The sequence below is a fragment of the Triticum urartu genome, chromosome 2A, assembly GCF_056163025.1.
Source record: "Triticum urartu cultivar PI428250 chromosome 2A, HENAU_Tu73, whole genome shotgun sequence".
NCBI lineage: Eukaryota > Viridiplantae > Streptophyta > Magnoliopsida > Poales > Poaceae > Triticum > Triticum urartu.
Genome location: NC_141874.1, coordinates 747,656,695 through 747,676,782, shown reverse-complemented (window position 1 = coordinate 747,676,782; position 20,088 = coordinate 747,656,695). Strand labels below are relative to the sequence as shown.

General features: G+C 45.1%; 1 protein-coding gene and 1 pseudogene across 1 annotated transcript; one reads left to right on the top strand and one right to left on the bottom strand.

Moving 5' to 3' along the window:
• The first annotated feature begins 7,802 nt into the window (after nt 1-7,802).
• LOC147987647 (uncharacterized) lies at nt 7,803-8,792 on the top strand. The gene is made up of 2 exons (XM_087540388.1): nt 7,803-8,514; nt 8,596-8,792. The coding sequence occupies exons 1-2, from the start codon at nt 7,803-7,805 to the stop codon at nt 8,790-8,792; spliced, it is 909 nt and encodes a 302-aa protein (XP_087396514.1).
• Nucleotides 8,793-17,070: 8,278 nt separating this feature from the next.
• On the bottom strand, nt 17,071-19,540 carry LOC147987646 (protein FAR1-RELATED SEQUENCE 5-like; annotated as a pseudogene).
• Nucleotides 19,541-20,088: the final 548 nt, after the last annotated feature.

Sequence of the window (20,088 nt, the reverse complement as noted above, 5' to 3'; positions counted from 1 at the left end):
GCCGCTGCCGGCGGTGGCGGCGCCCTTCCGTCAAAGGCGGAGGGCGCACCCCGACGAACCTCTTTCGCGCGGAGGAGCAGCGTCAAGGGGCGGCGTGGGCGGATTTCCGGTGCGGTGGTGCATGGTGGGGAGCGCGGGGTGTGGCGGTGCTGGGCTGCGAACTCACAGAGGTGTGGCCGGCGCGTGGTGGCTCTCTCTGGCAGGCGACGGCGTAGGTGGTGGCGCGGCTGGCCGTACGTGGTTGCAGCGGGAGTTGAGGCTCGGCCTGGAGATGTTGCGCGCGCTGTGGCCGGGCGGCTCCTGCTGTGTGGTGGTACCCTTGGGGTCGCGGGCGACGCCGGAGTTGCTGTTGGAGGCCCCCAGCGCGCGTGTGGGTGGTGGTGGCGCCGTCCAGATTCGATCTGGTCAGGGTTGCGGGGCCGTGGCCGCGACGGGCATGTCCGCCTGGAGCGGTGGGACGGTGCCGATGGTCTGTCCGTGCTGCTCGCGGTGTGTTGGCCTGGCCGTTCAAGGATGGGAAGATCTGCTGGAGTTGCTTGTTCTTGGCCCTTGCAGGAGGTGGAGTTAAGCGCGTTTCCTCGGCCGTGCCGGGTTTTGGTGCTCCGCGACGGTTCGGGTACGATTGCAAGGTGCTGCTGCAGCGGCGGTGTGACCCTTCATCACTACTAGGGAAAAGCCTAGCAGCAGCGCGGGTTTTAGGCCTATCAATAGCGCGGGCTGGAGCGCTACTGATACGGCGCTATAGCTAAAGATTAACAGTGGCATGGGTTAACCCACGCTACTGCTATATCGACTTAGTAGTAGCGTTTTCTCCAAACAGCGCTACTGGTAATTACTAGTAGCGCTTCTTCTGGCACGCGCTACTATTATTATTTTGTATTTTATTTCTTTTTTATTTCATGTTTTATTCATACACCTTTATACAAGTTTTCATACCGCAGCAATTTAGAGATTGATTTTACATCATAATGAGTTATTACATCACTGGGTGAAAGAACCGTGGACTAGTTTTAAGTGGATGGATATCCACTTGAAACTAATCCGCGGTTCTTTCACCCAATGATATAATAAATATCATCGTCATCATCATCATCATATCATTAACAACTTATCATCATAATACATCATTATCGTATAACACCTCCTCATGACCATCGTTTTCATCAATGAGACATCACATAGCAAATTGGTCACTAGTCATAATCACAACTACTCCTCATCATCAACTCTAACACATTGTACCACATAATAAATAGTGTACCTCATAGGACCTACTACATTCTCTTAGGACCTACTATATTTTCTTAGGTAAAATAGCATAAAACAAGACAGCCCCTGACTCTCCATTATGGAGAATGGAGATTATCCTGTCTCAAATTCTTGCCTTCCGCACAATGTTGCTTCCAAGTACATCCTTACGACTGTCCATACATTTTTTCATTCTGTGATTTTCATGTCTCCACCTCTTTTAGAAATCCGATATGGACATGTGAGATTCGTAGCATGACCTGGTTGTATGTTTAAAACATTAAGGCGACCTTTCTGATACATCAGATGAGGCACACACGCATCCAGGATTTCATGTTGAAAAACATAGTAATAACTTCGTAGTTAGCAATGTAGTTAAGTTTTAAAAGAATTTATGCAAAAGATGCACGGATGTCGTAATAGTAAAAAATCTTACCATGGCATCTCCATGGATGTTACCGTAGTTCAACACGTGCACTAGTGGCACATATTGACCATAATGTGGAGGAGTTTTATTATAGATATTGTAATTCTCAACATCAGTACAAAATGCGACCAGATGATTTTTCTCCTGATAAGTTAACTCAGAGCCATCGGTGTAGTAGGTTCTGTCTACCATGTTCCGCACATTGTTTGAACAATGAAAATAAGCTGTCAATGGAAATAAGCTATCAACTATTTTGAAATGAACAATATAAATTAGTTAATAACTATGTTTGAGAAACTCACGTAGCGGTAGAATTGGAAGCGTATCAACAAGGACCCAAATGTCCAAATTGTCTTGGTCGATGTCAGGATCAGCAAGATCCATGGTGAGAAACATACCCTCTTGAAAATCATACATCTTGCAAAGTGCTTCCCAACCCGGGCAACCAAAATGGGATACACTTTCAGAATTGTATAGATTTACCTCAAAATCCATACCATGATGGGTCCTTAGGTTAATTTTCTTTGTTTCATTCCTCTCATGATCTTCAAAACCCATCCTCTCCAAGACATAGCGTCTTGCATGGCATGGGATAAGCTAGTCGAATTGTAAAAGACGAAAATTACACGTTGAAGTAGTAGAAGTCGAGCTTAATTATGAAAAAAACACTTTACTTCGTAGCTTACTGATACGTCTCTGTCGTATCTATAATTTTTGATTGTTCCATGCCAATATTCTACAACTTTCACATACTTTTGACAACTTTTTATACTATTTTTGGGACTAACATATTGATCCAGTGCCTAGTGCCAGTTTCTATTTGTTGCATGTTTTTTGTTTCGCAGTAAATCCATATCAAACGGAGTCCAAATGGGATAAAAACTGACAGAGATTTTTTTGGAATATATGTGATTTTTGGGAAGAAAAATCCACGTGAGACGATGCCCAATGGGGCCACGAGGCAGGGGGCGCGCCCTGGGCCCTCGCGGCCACCCCGTAAGGCGGTTGATGCCCTTCTTTCGCCGAAAGAAAGCTAATATCCGGATAGAAATCGTGTTAAAATATCAGCCCAATCGGAGTTACGGATCTCCAGGAATATAAGAAACGGTGAAAGGACAGAATCGGAGAACGCAGAAACAGAGAGAGACAGAGAGACAGATCCAATCTCGGAGGGGCTCTCGCCCCTCCCACGCAATGTAGACTAAGGACCAGAGTGGAAACCCTTCTCCCATCTAGGTAGAAGGTCAAGGAAGAAGAAGAGGAAGGGGGCCCTCTCCCCCTCTCTTCTGGTGGCGCCGGAACACCGCCGGGGCCATCATCATCACCGCAATCTTCATTAACAACTTCACCGCCATCATCACCAACTCTTCCCTCCTCTATGAAGCGGTGTAACCCCTCTTTTATCCGCTGTAATCTCTACTTAAACATGGTGCTCAACGCTATATATTATTTCCCAATAATGTATGACTATCCTATGATGTTTGAGTAGATCCGTTTTGTCCTATGGGTTATTTGATGATCGTGATTGGTTTGAGTTGCATATTTTATTATTGGTGCCATCCTATGGTGCTCTCCATGTCGCGCAAGTATGAGGGATTCCCGCTGTAGGGTTTGCAATATGTTCATGATTTGCTTGTGGTGGGTGGCGTGAGTGACAGAAGCACATACTCGAGTAAGTAGGTTGTTTGCGTATGGGATAAAGAGGACTTGATACTTTAATGCTATGGTTGAGTTTTACCTTAATGATCTTTAGTAGTTGCGGATGCTTGCTAGAGTTCTAATCATAAGTGCATATGATCCAAGTAGAGAAAGTATGTTAGCTTATGCCTCTCCCTCAAATAAAATTGCAATAATGATTACCAGTCTAGTTATCGATTGCCTAGGGACAAATAACTTTCTCGTAACAAAAAGATCTTTACTAAAACTAACTTAGTTGTGTCCTTATCTAAACAACCCCTACTTTTTATTTACATGCTCTTTATTACCTTGCAACCCTATCCAACAACACCTACAAAATATTTCTAGTTTCATACTTGTTCTAGGTAAAGCGAACGTCAAGCGTGCGTAGAGTTGTATCGGTGGTCGATAGAACTTGACGGAATATTTGTTCTGCCTTTAGCTCCTCGTTGGGTTCGACACTTTTACTTATCAAAAACTGTTGCGATCCCCTATACTTGTGGGTTATCACTTACCGTATCACAATCGAAGGCCTCCTCGAGCTTAATGTTGAAGCGCCGACCTTCGTCCAGGTGAGGCCTGTCACAGAAACCCCAGTCGTCGTGGCACCAGTCGCACTCCCCCGGGAGACTTTCGTCGTCTGAGTACGACATTTCCTATGTTCATAATTCAAATATTAAACTTGTACAATTAAATATATGTATTATAAAAATTAAATTAGATCATTATTATTCATCACGGGTTGACTATCGGTCTACCGAGTCTATATGGTGGAAACTCTCCCTCACTGATTCCTCTCTGACATTTGCGACCGTCGGTGATGGTCGTTACTCCTTCTTTCCCTAGTGCATAACAAAGGTCTAGCACAAGGAAAAGAAGGAGAAACGACCCCCACGACAACAATCGGGATTCTTCGTCCTCTCTCATATATGGTGGATACACCCCCTCACTGATTTTTCGTCCTTCGGTGATGGAGCCTCGGCAAACTTAATGTCAACCCGAAATGTCGTTTAATTATTTTTTCTAGAAAATCCAGGCCACTCGATATTTCCTACATATTCTAGCACAAGTCATGTCAAAATTCACGGAAAATTCCGGCATGATCTTTTGCTAAAATAGGACATATCGAGCGCCTAAAATTTACCGGAACGGAAATTAATCAACACTCCGGCAAAACATAGGCCACTCGGAGGTGTAACCTAAACATGACCGGCCACTTGGGCAACCACATATCCTATTTGAGCAACACAAGATATACATGTTTTTATCTACACCATATCTTATAGGACTCATATTTACATGGAGATTTGTTTGGTCTCACCTCAAGGTCGGAGGGGGTCGGTGACGGGGACGACAGCGGGGATGATGCAGGGGCTCCTTGATTTCTGTAAAAACAAAAACCCTATAAATAAAACCCTAGCGAATGACATTGATGCGGGAATAATTGCTTAAACTAAAAAAATAACAACAAATGTGACATGTTCAACTAGTTCTATTAATTCAAATAGTTCTTACTAAATATAAACTTACTATAAAAAAAATTAACTAAAAATAAACTAGTTCAACTAGTTATATTAATTTTCTTACTAAAAATACATTAGTTCTATTAATTCAACTAGTTCAACTAGTTTATTAATTTACTTATTAAACTAGTTCAACTAAAACTAAACTAGTTCAACTAGTTTATTAATTTACTTACTAATTATTTTAAACACTTACTAAAAACAGTAAAAGAAAACTACATTATACAATAGTAAAAAACATCTACTATTAACCATACTGCCCTAGTTAACTAGTACCATCACTGCTACTAATTAACATCTACTACTACTAAAAATCATTATCTATGAACCCTAAATTAACATCTACTACTACTAAAAAACATCTACTAACTAAGCAGAGAGAGAGGGGTGGGGGAGGGTGGGGGGCTTACAGAGAGGGGAGAGACGGTGGCGGGGAGGTGCTCGGTGACGGAGGTAGGGGCGGCGAGGGCGGGCTCAGGACCGGGAGGCGTCGGTCCTGGGCGGGCTCGGGCTGCAGCGGTTAGGTCGAGGGCGGCGGCGGTGAGGCCGACGGCGGTGACGGTGAGGCCGAGAGCGGCGGCGGGTGGTGGCGGTGAGGTTGAGGGCGGCCCCGGGCGACGGCGGTGAGGGCAGGCTCGGGCTGGGCGGCGGCGGCAGAGGAGTAGGGGAACAGGGGGGAAAGGAGGACTTAGCAAAATTTTGAGCCCGCGGGTGGTTAAGTCGAACTAGCAGTAGCGCTCTTAAGGAAATGCGTTATAGGTAATTTAGCTATAGCGCGTTTTAGAAAAAGATGCTACTGCTAAAGGAAGCATTTATTTCTTTTGTTTATCCCAATATCTGTAGCGCTTTGTCCTGAAAAAACGCTATAAGTCTAAGCATGTAAAAACATCAAAAATATACATTGGTTATCATTGATCTTTTTGTGTAGAATCTAAATAGTCAACATGAATCTTCACCGTACCTGTATAGGCACAGGCGAAGATTCATATTGCAGCCACAAATCATACACATACAGTTCAATAAAGACCAAGTGCTTGAGATAGTTTGAGAAGTAACATATTTAAGGTGGTAAACACTTTGTTCGCTTAGCAGTGTGTGATTAAACTTAATTAGTTGCGGTGATACTTAGTAGCAGCGAGTTTTGAAGAAAAACGCTGCTACTGAGTACTTTAGCAGTAGCGTGTCCAGTAGAAAGGCGCTACTACTATATCTAGCCCGGAGGCAACGCCGTGGCAATTATAGTAGTAGCGCTTGTTTCACCTAGAGCGCTACTGCTATCGGGATGTTAGTAGCGCGTTTTTCTGGAGCTCGCTACTGCTAATTAGCAGTAGCGTTTGTTTTTAAACCACGCTGCTGCTAAGATTCTGTGTATAAGATTTTCCCTAGTAGTGCATGGACAGTAAGGCCGTACTCCGACGGGATGGGTGGGAGGTGTGCGACATTGCAGATGAAAATCCTGCCTTTCTTCGAACGGGCTGGCGGCACCGCCGCCTATGGGTATCGTTTTCCTCCTTGGAGGCGCCGCGGTGGTGTGTCGGCATCTATCCCCTCTCGTTTGGTGTGTTGTCTTCGGGCGAAAGCCTTGGTCCATTGGTGGACCAACGATGGTGGCATCATGGCGTCATTACTCTGTTGAGAACATTATGGGTGGACTCATGGTTTGAGGTTCTGTGATGTGGTTCTCCGATGCTTGTTGCTGGTCAGAACGGATCTCCATGGACGCTATGTACACGGCTGCTAGTGAGCCCAAGATGATTGTTTTCTCAGGTCCAACCAAATCCTGCTACCCACTCGCCGTCTTTTCTTAGGCATTTAAGGATAGTTGGTGCGTCGATGAGGTTAGTTCGATGGAAGCTGTTGCTCTTTGGAAAACTGGTGGATGTTGAGACGCGGCTTGTAGATCTGTTTAGGGCAGGCCCCTTTGTATCGTGTCTGTATTAGTTGTGGTGGCTAATCTTTTGATTAGCTTGGTGTGGAGTTCTTGCTATAATTGTTGTCCGCAGCAAATTGTAGCATATTATACTTGATTTTTGCCTTCTATAAAAATATAATACGTCTAGACGTACTCTTAAAAAAATGTTACAGAAAAAAATACAATAAAGATGTAGTTGTAGAAAATGGATGACCAGCGAGATAAGGGAGAATAGTGCAGTGCAGGCCAGACACGGGACACGCGTCACACGCTGGCAGTGGCGGAGCTACGTGCATGGCTGCAGGGGCCGTGGCCCCCCCAGCCTGGACGACTTTAGTGAAGGAAATTATATAGTGAGTTTTATATTAAAAAAAATAGAGCTTTTGCCCTTATTAGAAACTGTATTTTCTCGTTGGCCTTCCCAATCAATCTTGTTTAGCTCCGCCACTGCACGCTGGAGGTGGTGGATGCAAGTGCTAGATCAGCCGGCTGTTCCCAAGCTTTTTCCATTATGTTGGCCATCTACAATACTACCCTTGGTGCAAAGGATGGTGCTTCTCACGTGGAGTAGAACGAATGACTATTCGTGTGGATCCATCATCTGACGTGGACTCGGCTACTGTCAGCGAGGCGGGTGATCTTTTTACGTTTTCAGCCGTCTGGGTAGCGTTGCCCATTTGTCTTCTTGAAGAAGCTTGGCCGGGATTGTCATTGTGCATTACCAATTACTTCCTTCGTAAAAAAAATATAAAAGCATTTATATCACTACTTTAATGATCTAAATACTTTTTTTTTTGCAAAATCATCACATGAAGGGGCCCGTAGCAGCCTAAACTTTAGCTAGTCGGACTCGGACTCACGTACTATGTATGGCAAGGCAACACTCGCCAATCTTTTGACTCCAACTCGGCTACGACTCGGAACCGGCCTGACCTTGGTTATATCTCTCCACCTGATCGGAGCAGAGCACACCAACACACAACGGCGGCCCTGCACGACTGCAGCAAGGCTAGCGATGAGACGCGCGACGGCGGCCAGATCTGAGCACGACGAGACGAGACGCACGACGGTGGATGGCCAACGCAAATTTCCATCACCTCGCTCGATCGGGACCATGGATCTGAGCGAACCCGGTCGATCTTTTACCCGTACAAACCGATCGACGCGGATGCAGATGGAGAAGGAGCTAAAGCTACTCAGCAACCAGGCCAGGTTCATCTCCGCCATCATCAGCGGCGAAATCAAGTACATCCAGAGGAAGATGAAGGAGCTGCTGCAGGACATAATGGACAAGGGGTTCGATCCCATCCTCATAGTCAGAGAGGGGTCGCTGCCCGTGCCCGATGACGAAGGTGAAGCTGCGGCAGCAGGAGAAAGCCCGGATGAACAAGACCCCAGCAGCTGCTACTATGAGTACCTCACCTCTATGCCAATGCGTTTCTTCAATGACGAGTACCTGCAGCAGCATCTTCTCAAGAGGATATCCGAGATCAAGGAGGCGATGACGCGCTCGTCTCACACTAAACATATGGATGCTCAATCGGATCGAGAGGCTACCGGAAACGATTGTGTGCCTCAAGCAGCAGCAACAACGCCCACGAGACGGTGTAAGAGGAGTGCAGCAGAATCGGTGCCCATAGATGACGATGCCAACGATGAGGAAGCCGCCGCCCAACTGTACGATTATCTGGCCGCAATTGTCGGGCTTGGCCCCCAACAACGTGCTGGTAACGCCTACTCATCTTCGTCTCTTGCAAAAAAAGTTTAAGCTGATTGGTGGTAGGAGTAAATACTTTTTGCATGCATAGAACCCGGGACTGTGAGCATACAGAGGCGACCAACGAAGAAGAAGCGGAGGATGAAATCAAGCGTAGTTGGCGCGCTACTACCTCTCGAGGACATCCACATAGCCGCTTCGGCTTCGACCGGCACCGATGATGCTTGGACGAGCCGACCTGCAGTGCCTTATTCGCTGTCGACGCTCGGCTTCGCAAGGAGTATTTGATACTCCCTCTGTATGTAAACTAATATAAGATCATTTACATCACTCATGTTCATGTAGAAGCTGAATCATTCTTTACATATATGAGTGTTTGAAAGTTGAGTTCGGTGTTAGATTGTATGGACACACATGCTAAAAGGTAAGTTAAGTTCAGTGTTTGAAAGGTGAGCATGCATGAGAAATTTCAGTGTCATGGGATGATACAATAGATATTGTGATCGAAGCTTTCATTAAATTATTAACCAACTTGAAACAAGCTGCCGCTCTGCTTTATGTATAAGCACGGCTCCCTGATGTTGGATCTCGTGTGTGCATCACATGGAGGGTTCAAAATATGTAGAATTTTAAATGTAGAGGAGCAAATTGTAAAAATGGATGTAGATCAAATAAAAACTCCCTTGTGATAGTTATCTCTGACTAGCCTAGCGTAGGCTTATATAATGCACCAGAGGCTTAGTATAAAAGAGTCCTAGTCGAATACGTCGGTGGAAAGGAGTCTTCGGCTTGTGTGTCAAGTCTCGTGGAATCTCCCTTGTATACGTCATGGGCTGCCTCAAGAAGGCCATTAATGAACCGCCATAGGGTCCTCGGCCCGACCTACCTGATCGGAAGATCACGTGGTGAGTACCCCCTAGTTCGGGACTCCATAAGAGGGGCCAGGGCCTTGGCTGGCACCCCTGTCTCTGCCACTGTCGGCAGAGGTGACACATCGCGTCTTGGAGGTGTTAGTGTGGAGCGTAGGTGGTGTAGGCGTTGTACTCAGTTCTTCCTGCAGTCTATTTCGATAGCGTAGTAGCGTGCATCTTGCGTGACACGGTTATTCTGGGAACGGTGCTGTATGAGGGTTACCCATCACTTTGTATTGCTCGGACGTGTACTCTGTTGTGTGATTGATTATTTTTTCGAGAAACTTTTAGTTTATTCATCTTCAATCATGGAAATACATCGAACACCGGAAATAAAAAATTAAATCCAGATTCGTAAACCACCTAACGAATACTACAAGCACTGAAGCGAGCCGAAGACACGCTGTCATCATCGCCCCTCCCTCGCTGAAGCCAAGCATAACTTGTTGTGATAGACAGTCGGAAAGTCATCGTGCTAAGGCCCAATAGGACCAACGCACCAGAAGAGCAACCGCCGCCGATGAAGATAATATTAGACGAGAGAATAAAGACCGGATCTGAGCAGATCGACACCGGATGCAAACACCAACCGAATCTCCCAGATCCGCCGAAGAGACACCTTCACACACCTTCTGATGATGCTAGATGCACCATCGAAACGGGGCTAGAAGGGAAGAACCTTATTCCATACAATCTCTGCCCTGGCCGTGAGCGACGGAGCAGCCAGACATCATATCGCTGGCTGAGGTAGCTGCTCCCACGCTAGTGCTAACACGCAATCCACGGCTCTCGAAGCTTTCCTCGGGCCAGGGAAACTGCTCTAGGAAAGCAGCCCTAGGCCCATCTGCAGACGTTGGGAAGTGATCGCCGGAGGAGCTAGAAAGCAGATCGCTCCACCGCGTCTCCCCCAGGTCGAGCTAGCTGCTCCATCGCCGGAGAGCAGATCACGCCCCCAGGCCTGCACCATGCCTCCACCGCCGGAGACACAGATTGCCGGCAGTTCCCGCTGTCAGCAGCTCGTCCAGTCTCCCCGTCTTGCCGGCAGTGCCGACAGCTCGTCTAACCTCTTCTTAGGTCTAGCTCCATCTCTTCTCATATTCTCGCCAACGATCAGGCTGACCAGGAGAGCTCCAGCTCTTCCGCCAGTTCCTCACCGGGTCCTGCAGCCAAATTACGTCAATTTTACGAAATATACAACCACTAGAGCAATATACAACCAACATAGCTAGAAAGTACATACTCCCTCTATCATGAAATACTAGCGCGCGAAAAAGACAGAGCTTGTTAGCGAGAATATGCACACAAGGCTTGTGACCTGTACTCAAGGTTTGGAATAGCTTAAGAAAGGTAAAGAAAATTTTACGTGCCTAAGAAGATTTCAGGGAAACATCATAATAAACCAATAAGAGTGCATTATTTCAAATTTGTCCAAAATCTTCAGTCTACTATCTTCCATCACACTCTGGAAAAAAAACTCTGTATCATTGTCACATTTCATTGTTGGGCCCTAGGTTGAGGAAGGAAACCCTCTGATACCATGATAGATGATATGTGGAAATATTGGTTGTATTGATTGATTGATTACAATGTGCCTCTTGGGGTGTTTATATAGTAGACAAAACTTGAAGTCTAAGAATTCTAGTAGAGGTAGGTTCAGATTATAATCCTAATCAAACAAACATAACCTAGCCGTAATATACTCTAACACTACTGTTTCCCACCTCATATGCAGAAAAAGCTCTGTATCATTGGCACATTTCAAACTAACTAGTTGAAAGCCATTTTCCAATTTCAGGCCAACAATTCCAAACTTAAAGACACCTATTTATGCATGGCCCATGACAATCATGGGAACTTTTCTTATTTGCCAAATCATATGCAAAGAATCGAACTAGCATTCGAACTGAAGTTGCATGAACAAGAAGAGACGGAGGAAATGAATTCTAAACCTGAATGCGTAGTAGCAAACGCATGAGAGCTTGTAGAGCTTGAATTTAACTCCACTATAATGTACTCCCACCTAGTGTATTGCTTGATTAATTTTCTTACCTCAAGCTATTCCTAGTGAGAAATGCACTTGACATATTGAGAAATGCACATGGCAAGTTTTTGCAAATATCTCCTGACAATTACTCCCAAATAATTTCCATCACCTTCAATTCCTAGAAATTTAGATGTACTCATTTTCTTTCCCAGAAGATTTCCTTATACTCCCAGACAATTACTCCCAAATTTCTACTTCTACAATTATCTATGGCTGAAGAGTGAATGGCCACCAGTAGAAAATGTGGACTGATTTGGTACCATAGCTTTAGGTTGCCACAGATTTGCTTCTTTCCCCCCAAATTTTCTCTCCTAAGCCAATTTCAAAAATCCACAAAATTAGCCTCAGAAGGGAATTTGATCGATCTCTCGAATCGTTGAGTTTTGAGTAGTTTTGTTCCATGGATTTGCTGCCTAAGGACCATTGACACGTTTCTATTATGCCACTTTTCCCGAATTCGTCCAATTTTCCACCGATTTGAGGATTTTTTGGCCACCTGCCAGAGACAGACTCGAGTCTCTGGCCTTGACCTTGAAGTCTCCGGCCCTGGGAGACCGGAACCTCCGGCCCAGACTGATATAAATTTCTGCAACTTTGCAACTTTCCCTGAATTGTTCTTGGAAGTTTCATTCGTCTTGTTGCCCAAGTTTGAGTGATCCAAAGCCTACAACAAGCTAGAGACATCATCTACATCAACCACTCGACAGCGCAACTCGACATCAAGCCTTTCGGCCGCAAGTCCGAGTTCATCATCAACTTAGGTATAACTTGCTTCTGCTCGACAACCCCTACTTCCTTTTGAGTACTGTATCCTATTAGGACTAGCTCATTTCATGCGGGAATTGCACTTGTATCACCATGAGTGAGTGTTTGCATACACGTGAGCAAAGCATCGAGTAGAAGCTTGGTACTACCAAAAGAAAGAAGAATCAAAAAAAAGAAAAAGAAACTAGTGCCAAGTATTCTTTTGTGGGAACGATAAGCTTCGAAAACCTATGTAGTGAGAGTGACAGTAAGCATCTTGTGCAGGAGGTATTTATTACCCGCACTCGGGCCCTACTGGTAAGCATTAAGCATAACAAGATTGCAACAACAATAACTCACAAACACAAGTGACTGATCATAATGTAACAATTCATCGGATTCCAACAAACACAACACCGATTACATCAGATACATCTCAATCATCTAGAGCAGCTCATGAGAACATTGTATTGAACATCAAGCGATAGAGAGTACCAACTAGCTACTGCTATGAACCCATAGTCCATGGGGGAACTACTCACGAAGCATCATGGAGGCAGAACGATCGATGGAGATGGCTCCAGGGGTCGATCCCCGTTCGACAGGGTGCCGAAATAGAGCCTTTTGACCCCCGAAACTAGGTTTTGATGGCGGCGAAGTTCTGTCGTGTTTCTGGGAAAATCCTTCGGTCCCCGTCAAAATTATTTCATGGAGCTTTAAATAGGTGAAGAGGCGACCCGAGGTGGTGCCCCAGTCAAGGAGGCAGGTGGAGGGCATGCCTGGAGGTGGACCCACGCCCCCTGGTCGCTCCCTGTAGGCCTCCCCTTCGACTCTCCTTTGGACAGCGTCTTCTATCGGTGAAAACTGGCTCCCGTCAATTTTCAGGTCTTTTCGCGGACTTTCGCAGAACAACTTTTCTAAAACCAAAAATAGGAACTGACACTGGGCATCTTGTTAATAGGTTAGTCTCTCGAAAATACCCTAAAATGATATAAAAATTTAGTAGAAACATATAACAATGATATAAAGCAAGCATGGAAGAATTAAAAAAAATTATAGATATGTTTGAGACGTATCAAGGCCCAATGCAAAAACCGTCTCCCAAGGGACAAGACAAGTCTAGGATAGGGTAATCGAAACCACGACCATGACAGAGAAAAGAGGGAACACCGCAAAAATGACGTGGCACCATGCAGGAAGCACAACGATGGAGCTAACCACAATAGGGACCGTAGCCATGATCCAGAACCATGACGGAACTGCGATAATGAGCCGCGTCGAAGAGCACAACTGACATGATCAGCAAAGGCAGAACTACGAAAAGCCACGTTGAGACCATAGCCATAACGAGCGGCCAAGGTGGAGCCATGAAAATGATCCACGTTGGAATTGCGATATGCCACACCCTCCCCCTAGTCAAGGAGGCGGACATAGGGGCAGATACGTGCCTCCAGCACAATGCAAAAGATCGGTGAATTCACAGCCTTCCAGACATAATGGCGGAAACAAGGATGAGGGACAAGTCGAGCCCAGGCACGATGCTCACCCCCCAAGCAGAGACCACGATGCGCAATACGCAGCGAACCAAGCCCATGATGCCCGGAATGGGCTTGACAAGATCGAAACAACGACCAATACATGGGACCAAAGTGTTTTGGCCCAAACATCAGGAAGGTGGTGTTTTTTATGGAGCTACGGCGGGCTTAAGCCGGCCTGAACCATTTTCATTACATAATTAAGTAAGACTGAGGTACAACACAATGGCTACACAACTGCAGCACCCAACACACACAAGAAGGACCGAGGTACAACAGAGGAGAACCAGAAAATGAGCTACGATAAGCAGCCAAAACCAAGAACTTAGCACCCATCACCACTAAGCAGACCAAGAAGAGCAGAAACTAGCATTGTTGGATCAGTCGAAGGGAGAATCAACACCGAGAAGACGAAGAGAAGAAGTCGCCTGCTACCCTGCGATCACTCAGCACCTTGAAGAACCAGGAGAGTCGCAACCACCATCGAAGGGCTTCCCAATGCCTAGCCACGACGCGACGGAGAGAGCCACAGACCGTGACGAAGGGCAATGTTCCGCCAAGACAGCCCCGCACCTCCTCTGGGCCACACCACGGCCACCATCACAAATAGAGGGAACCGAAGCACTGTGCGAGGTAACCAAACCATATGCGTCGTCGAAGGGCACCAAAATCCGAGACCTCACCGCCGCCACAAGCCCCCAAGAGAGAGATCAACCAATAGCACCAGGATGACCAAGGCAAAGAACGCCGCCACAATTCACTTCCACAACCACCACCAAACAATCCATCAGCCCAGCCACACACCAACAGACCAGCCGCACTCGAGCCGAGACGACAAACAAACCATAGCAGCTCAATGGCTCCAAAGACAACGCCGCCAAGGGGGTAACGATGTCAAAGACCTTGTCGATGTCCGATCCACGGATGGATCTAGGCTTTCACCCGGAGCACATTAGAGGACATAATGCAGGAGCTTGACAATGAAGCCTCCAAGGAGAAAAACGTCGCCGGAAGGCGTCGCCATCATCGATGCCGACAAGGCCGGCACAAGGCTTTCGCCTCAAGCATCGCAGACCGGACCTCTCCGCATACATTGGTCGTTGTGTCCGGCAAGCATAGGAGCGCGAGACCTCCCATCACCCAGCAACTCCACGGCGAGCGTCCTCGCCGCAGACTATGGGATGCACTTCCATTGACAAAGCTGCTCACCTCGAGCACCAGCGTCGACAGGAGGGGAGATCAAGCCTGGCGGCCACAACTCCTCCACCACCAACTTCCACCCCCAGATCCACCTCCTCAACCTCAGGAAGGTGGTGTTACCCCCATCCATGACGAACGTGTCAAAAGCTGGAAACAGGTACAACGCCAGCGCAAAGCTGTATACATGGCTGGAGGCTGGCCCGGTTCTGAGATTTCGGGGGCCCGGGGCAAGATAACAAAAAGGGGCCCTAATATATATCATCTATGATGTACTTTTTGTAATATACCTTTTTCACGTACAAACACATCAGTATATACGTAAACATTTAAAAATATGTAGACTCACATGAATTTTTTCATGGAACTCATTTTGGGGTATCTAATAATTACTAATGAAGTATATTAAAAATAATAAAATGGTATAAAGGATTTATCTATGTGGTATATGAGAAGCGGGAGTACGTACTCCCAGGAGTACACAACCATTTTCCTATATATATATATATATATATATATATATATATATATATATATATATATATATAGCGTATCCTATGAATCCGGCGTCTTCGTGAATCCTTGTATCCTGTCATTATCAGTCGTTGGATCAAAATCTTGTGCCTGTTGTTTGTGCCCTGTCTTTTTTGCACAAACACGCCCGCATCCACCCAAGTTTGCCATGTCAACTTTTCAAAAGAGACCCCAACGAGACCAACTCTCCCAGTTAACCACTCAATCGTTTTCCTCCCAATCTCTGCATCTCGCCGGCGGCCACGGCCACGGCTGCGGCGACCAAGACCACCAGAGTCCAGCGACTATTTCCTGCCACGAAGAGCGGTGATTGGCGGCAGCACCTTGGACGCTGTAATGGAGACACGCCGGAGGCGGCCACCTCTCCCAGCGACGGCAGCCTCTCCGGCAGAGATCCAAGCGGGTGGCCATCGCCTCTAGGCGTGGAGTTCTCCCCTGCGGACGCACCAGGCCTTGCCCTACTGCGATGTATGGAGCCGTCCAGCCATGCGTTGGAGTTCCCGTTTGGGATCCGAGCCGGACATGCCTTTGCAGTCTGATATTTCTTTGCAGCTGCTGCACTGTCGAACTCTTCCCCAATTTCTTCAGGCAAAACCGTCCTGGAGCTCCTTCGACACAACCCAAGACTAGCACAACCCGACCACTATTGCGACCATGTAGCTAGTTCTTATCAGATGACTTGCTATTGGTGATTTCTGTAAGAATATCATACGAGTTGCTGTTGGTGCCAATCGAGCATCATACTTCAGAAATAAGTGAATATAAAATATAGAAGCAGTGTGAGTACAGGGCAGGCTCTAGGTAGGAGTAGCAACAACGTGCGTTGGTGGTTTGGACCAATTCCTTTGGGTTCGGTTGGGAACAAGAGCATGTTCTTGTGACCCCAAGTACTTGTAACTAAACTCTCTCTTGTACGTAATGAATATGACAGGGATTGCTTGTTCTTGCAAAGAAATTCAGAAACAAGTGAATGTCCACTTATTGGTCACTCATTCTTTTTAGAGAAATGGTTGGTTTACTTTATTTTGATGAATGCTATTGTTCATGCTTACTGGCAGTTTGTAATCTGGGCTGTTCGTACAAGATTCATGCTGCAGTTTGGCTTACAAGTCTCATTTTACACTGAAAAATTATTACAGTATAACTAGTACTTCGGGTAGTAAGTAGGTAACAACACAAATAGATCAGATCATCACCTAGCCATGATTCTTGTACATCTAGTTCTCCTGGGTGACTGCCATTGATGGATAAAGCTCATAAACAAGTGCTTCTAAGTTGTTTTGAATTAAAATTCAGACAGAAACACCTGATACATGCTAGCCGCAATTAGTATATGGCTGCTCCGTCGATCATCTTATGCATTCAATTTTTTTCTTCAACTACTCATAAACAAGAACAAGCTTCCAAACTTTGATACATGAATCAAAACTCATGCATCTGCTCACCACTCACACTTAATTAAGCATGAGTCAAATCTGATACAAATAACATAAACAGTTGGACAAAGCACAAGTTCGAATCCAGTGCATAAATTCAAACATTCAATAAACTGAATAAATGGGATTAAACATCATCTATTTTTCGAAGACTTGTAGCTATCATCATGCACCATCTGGAAGCATTTGTTGCACATTCATGGCTTCTTTTCCATGACCTTTTTTGCTAGGACAATTGCGAGTGTCATGAAACCCTTATTTGGTTGCAGTCTTGCACAAGCGTGCGACCTTGGCCTTGGCTTCTTTTTTCTTCTCCTTTTGTTTTTCCCCATTCATTTCCTTTGCTCTTTTTATTCTTTTACATCTCCCTACCGAATGGCCATCATTTGGCGGGTGTATGTCAACTTGAGTAGGAATGTTGCAACCAATAAACGCCTCATATTCCTCTTGCCTAGTGTGCTTGACTACATTAGGAACCATTTGGTTCAGAGGCTCCTCAATGCTCAGAACAATTGATACTAAAAAGTCCATGCCTTCATCTGATTGCTTGGCTCTTTGAATTAGATCTTCCAACTTGTTGCGTACTGTTGAAATCTTCTTCCTTGCGGCTGCATCCAAGGAATCGGTGGGATTTTCTTCTAGAAGGTTCGCTTGCTCATCGTAAACACTCTCACTGCAATTTTCTGTATGTCAATCATATGATTTAAAAAAGAGAAGAGCATTGATTTTTATAACTTTCATACCTTTTACACCGTTTCTTCCATCTTTCCATAATATAGAAGGTTGGAAGCTCCTTTTGATTTTCAATTCGCACAATATGGCGGCATGGGATTCCATGTGACTCAAATAACTTGCATGAACAGTTAGCTATCATGGTTGTCGTGTCACAACGGACCTCCCTTACCCTACTGGCTCCCGTTTTGAAGGTCACTACTTTTATTCCCCCATCTTGTGCAATTCCTTGAACACAACAATGATCTCTTGCTGCAATAACTTGTTCCTGAAATTTCCCAAACACTTCATGTGTGAATACTTGACTACCTTGTTTCTCCATTGCCCACGGTGTCACTAGTTGGGGGATCCTATGGATGCTTGAATTGTTGGCAATCAACTCCTCTTGACGTTGACATTCTAAAGCCGTTTCAAACCTAAGCCAGAACTCAACAAAAGTGAGCCTGCGATGAATGAATCGGTTAAAGAACGAATTTGCACTTTCAGACCTTGAAGTAGTTCGAAGAATGCCTGCCAGTGGTATGTCCATAAAATAGGCTGGTATCCATGACTCTCTGAGGCTAAACCTTTTAGTCAACCATTCATTATCCTCCAACCCATACTCTGAAATTATAGAATTCCACTCTAACTCAAACTCAGTCACGGTTTCTGAACCCCATACACATGCATTCATCCTCTTCCAAAATTCAGATTCTTCTCTAATCACAGGTCCAAGCTTCTCAGGAAGTTTTTCCATTATATGCCACATGCACAGCCTGTGTACTGAGGTTGGAAAAACTTCATCAATTCCATTCTTAATGCTAGTAGCTTCATCGGTTATGATGAGTGTCGGCGCTACACCTCCCATTGCCTTCAGGAAGGTCTCAAAGAACCAGACATATGACTCGGTCTTCTCATTTAGTAAGAACGCAGCACCAAAGAACACACTTTGTAAATGATGATTAACTCCTGTAAATGGTGCAAAGATCATGTCATACTGATTAGTAGTATATGTAGAATCAAAGGACACCACACTACCGAAATGTTTGTAGTTCTTCCTGCTTGTGGCATCTGCCCAGAACACATACATCAACTTTCCTTCAGCACTGGCAACAAAATCATAGAAAAATGCTGAATTAACTTCCTGCTTTCTACCTAGCTGGGCCACAAACATTTGAGCAGCTGCATTCCTAATTTTTAATTTGAGGTCACGGTAGTAGTTTTGCAAGTCCCTTTTCATGCATCCAGCATTCGCAAATCCACCCTCGCTGACATGTAGGGGCCTGTATGCCTGACAGGTGCCTATGCTTGCTTTGCTGCATGTGTACAATGTGTTCTTTGCCCTCTCGCTAACTCGGCGATTTGATCTGATCAAATGACGCTTATCCGGTGACACAAGACCATGGCTGTAGTGCTTGACCCATGATTCTATCTTGTAGGTATCATTAGCACATAACTTCACAAAGATGTGTGCATCACAACCGCACCTTGTGTCTGTGTTCTTACGCCTCTTCTTTGATGGATCGTCAATCTTTTTACCATTTTCAGACTTGAATCCTTGTCTATTACACATGTATCGTTTAGTGCGAACTACCTCATTTTCTAACTTCTTTTGTTGCCCAATACGAACTCCAAAATCAGATTGATGTGCATAAGATTTGTAGAACTCCTCCACGGCCTTCAATCCTTCAAATGTCATCCCCACTTTAGGCTTCAAATCATCTTCACATTCAGGTATAAAGGACGAGCACTGGAACATAAAGGATGAATTAATAAGCACTTTCATGTACAAATAAGTAAAATGAGTACGCCTGTTGTTTGGCAACAGCAATTGACTTACACAGAGAGGAACACTTGCTTTCTTTATGGGTGTATTAAATCCTTCCTCGTTCATGTGCATCTGCCACATATTTGTAGATCCCATTGCTGCACCTGCACCAACAGGTACATGATAAGCCTTTAGAACTAACTAGAAAACCAACACACATTTTGAGAGAAATACAACCCAATATGGATTTAGCCCCAACACTAACTGACAGACCTGGGCACTGTCATTCAAATGACAATCAGTGTACAAAGTTACAGACCCTCGACAATGTAGATGTCTGTGCAGGTAAAATCTAGAATAGCGATTCCCTACTTTACTATAAAATTTGGCAGCACTTGAATGGATGTCAACAAGAAGAGTTTCATTCAGGATAAATTTTCACTACCAAACTAGCATAATCTCGAACAGTAAATATGAGCTACATCACGTGCATCCCATTAAGTTCAATCACAACATATCCACCACAGAAACCTATGTTTGCATCAAGTTAACGAGAATTAAGTTTTGAAAAGTGATTTGGTTCATTGTTTTTCTCAATAATAAGTACTGGATCATTGTTTTCCCTCATACAGAGCATTGTTTTTCCCAATATAATGCTCCTGAAGACCTGAAGCAAAGCGATCTGCTTTCAGCAGGAACAGGGC

What these genes read in the sequence shown, in the direction of transcription:
- LOC147987647 (XM_087540388.1), top strand. Translation starts at nt 7,803, where the DNA reads ATGAGACGCGCGACGGCGGCCAGATCTGAGCACGACGAGACGAGACGC. An exon ending in TGGCCCCCAACAACGTGCTG is followed by an intron (nt 8,515 to 8,595) that starts GTAACGCCTACT and finishes TTGCATGCATAG; the next exon opens with AACCCGGGACTGTGAGCATA.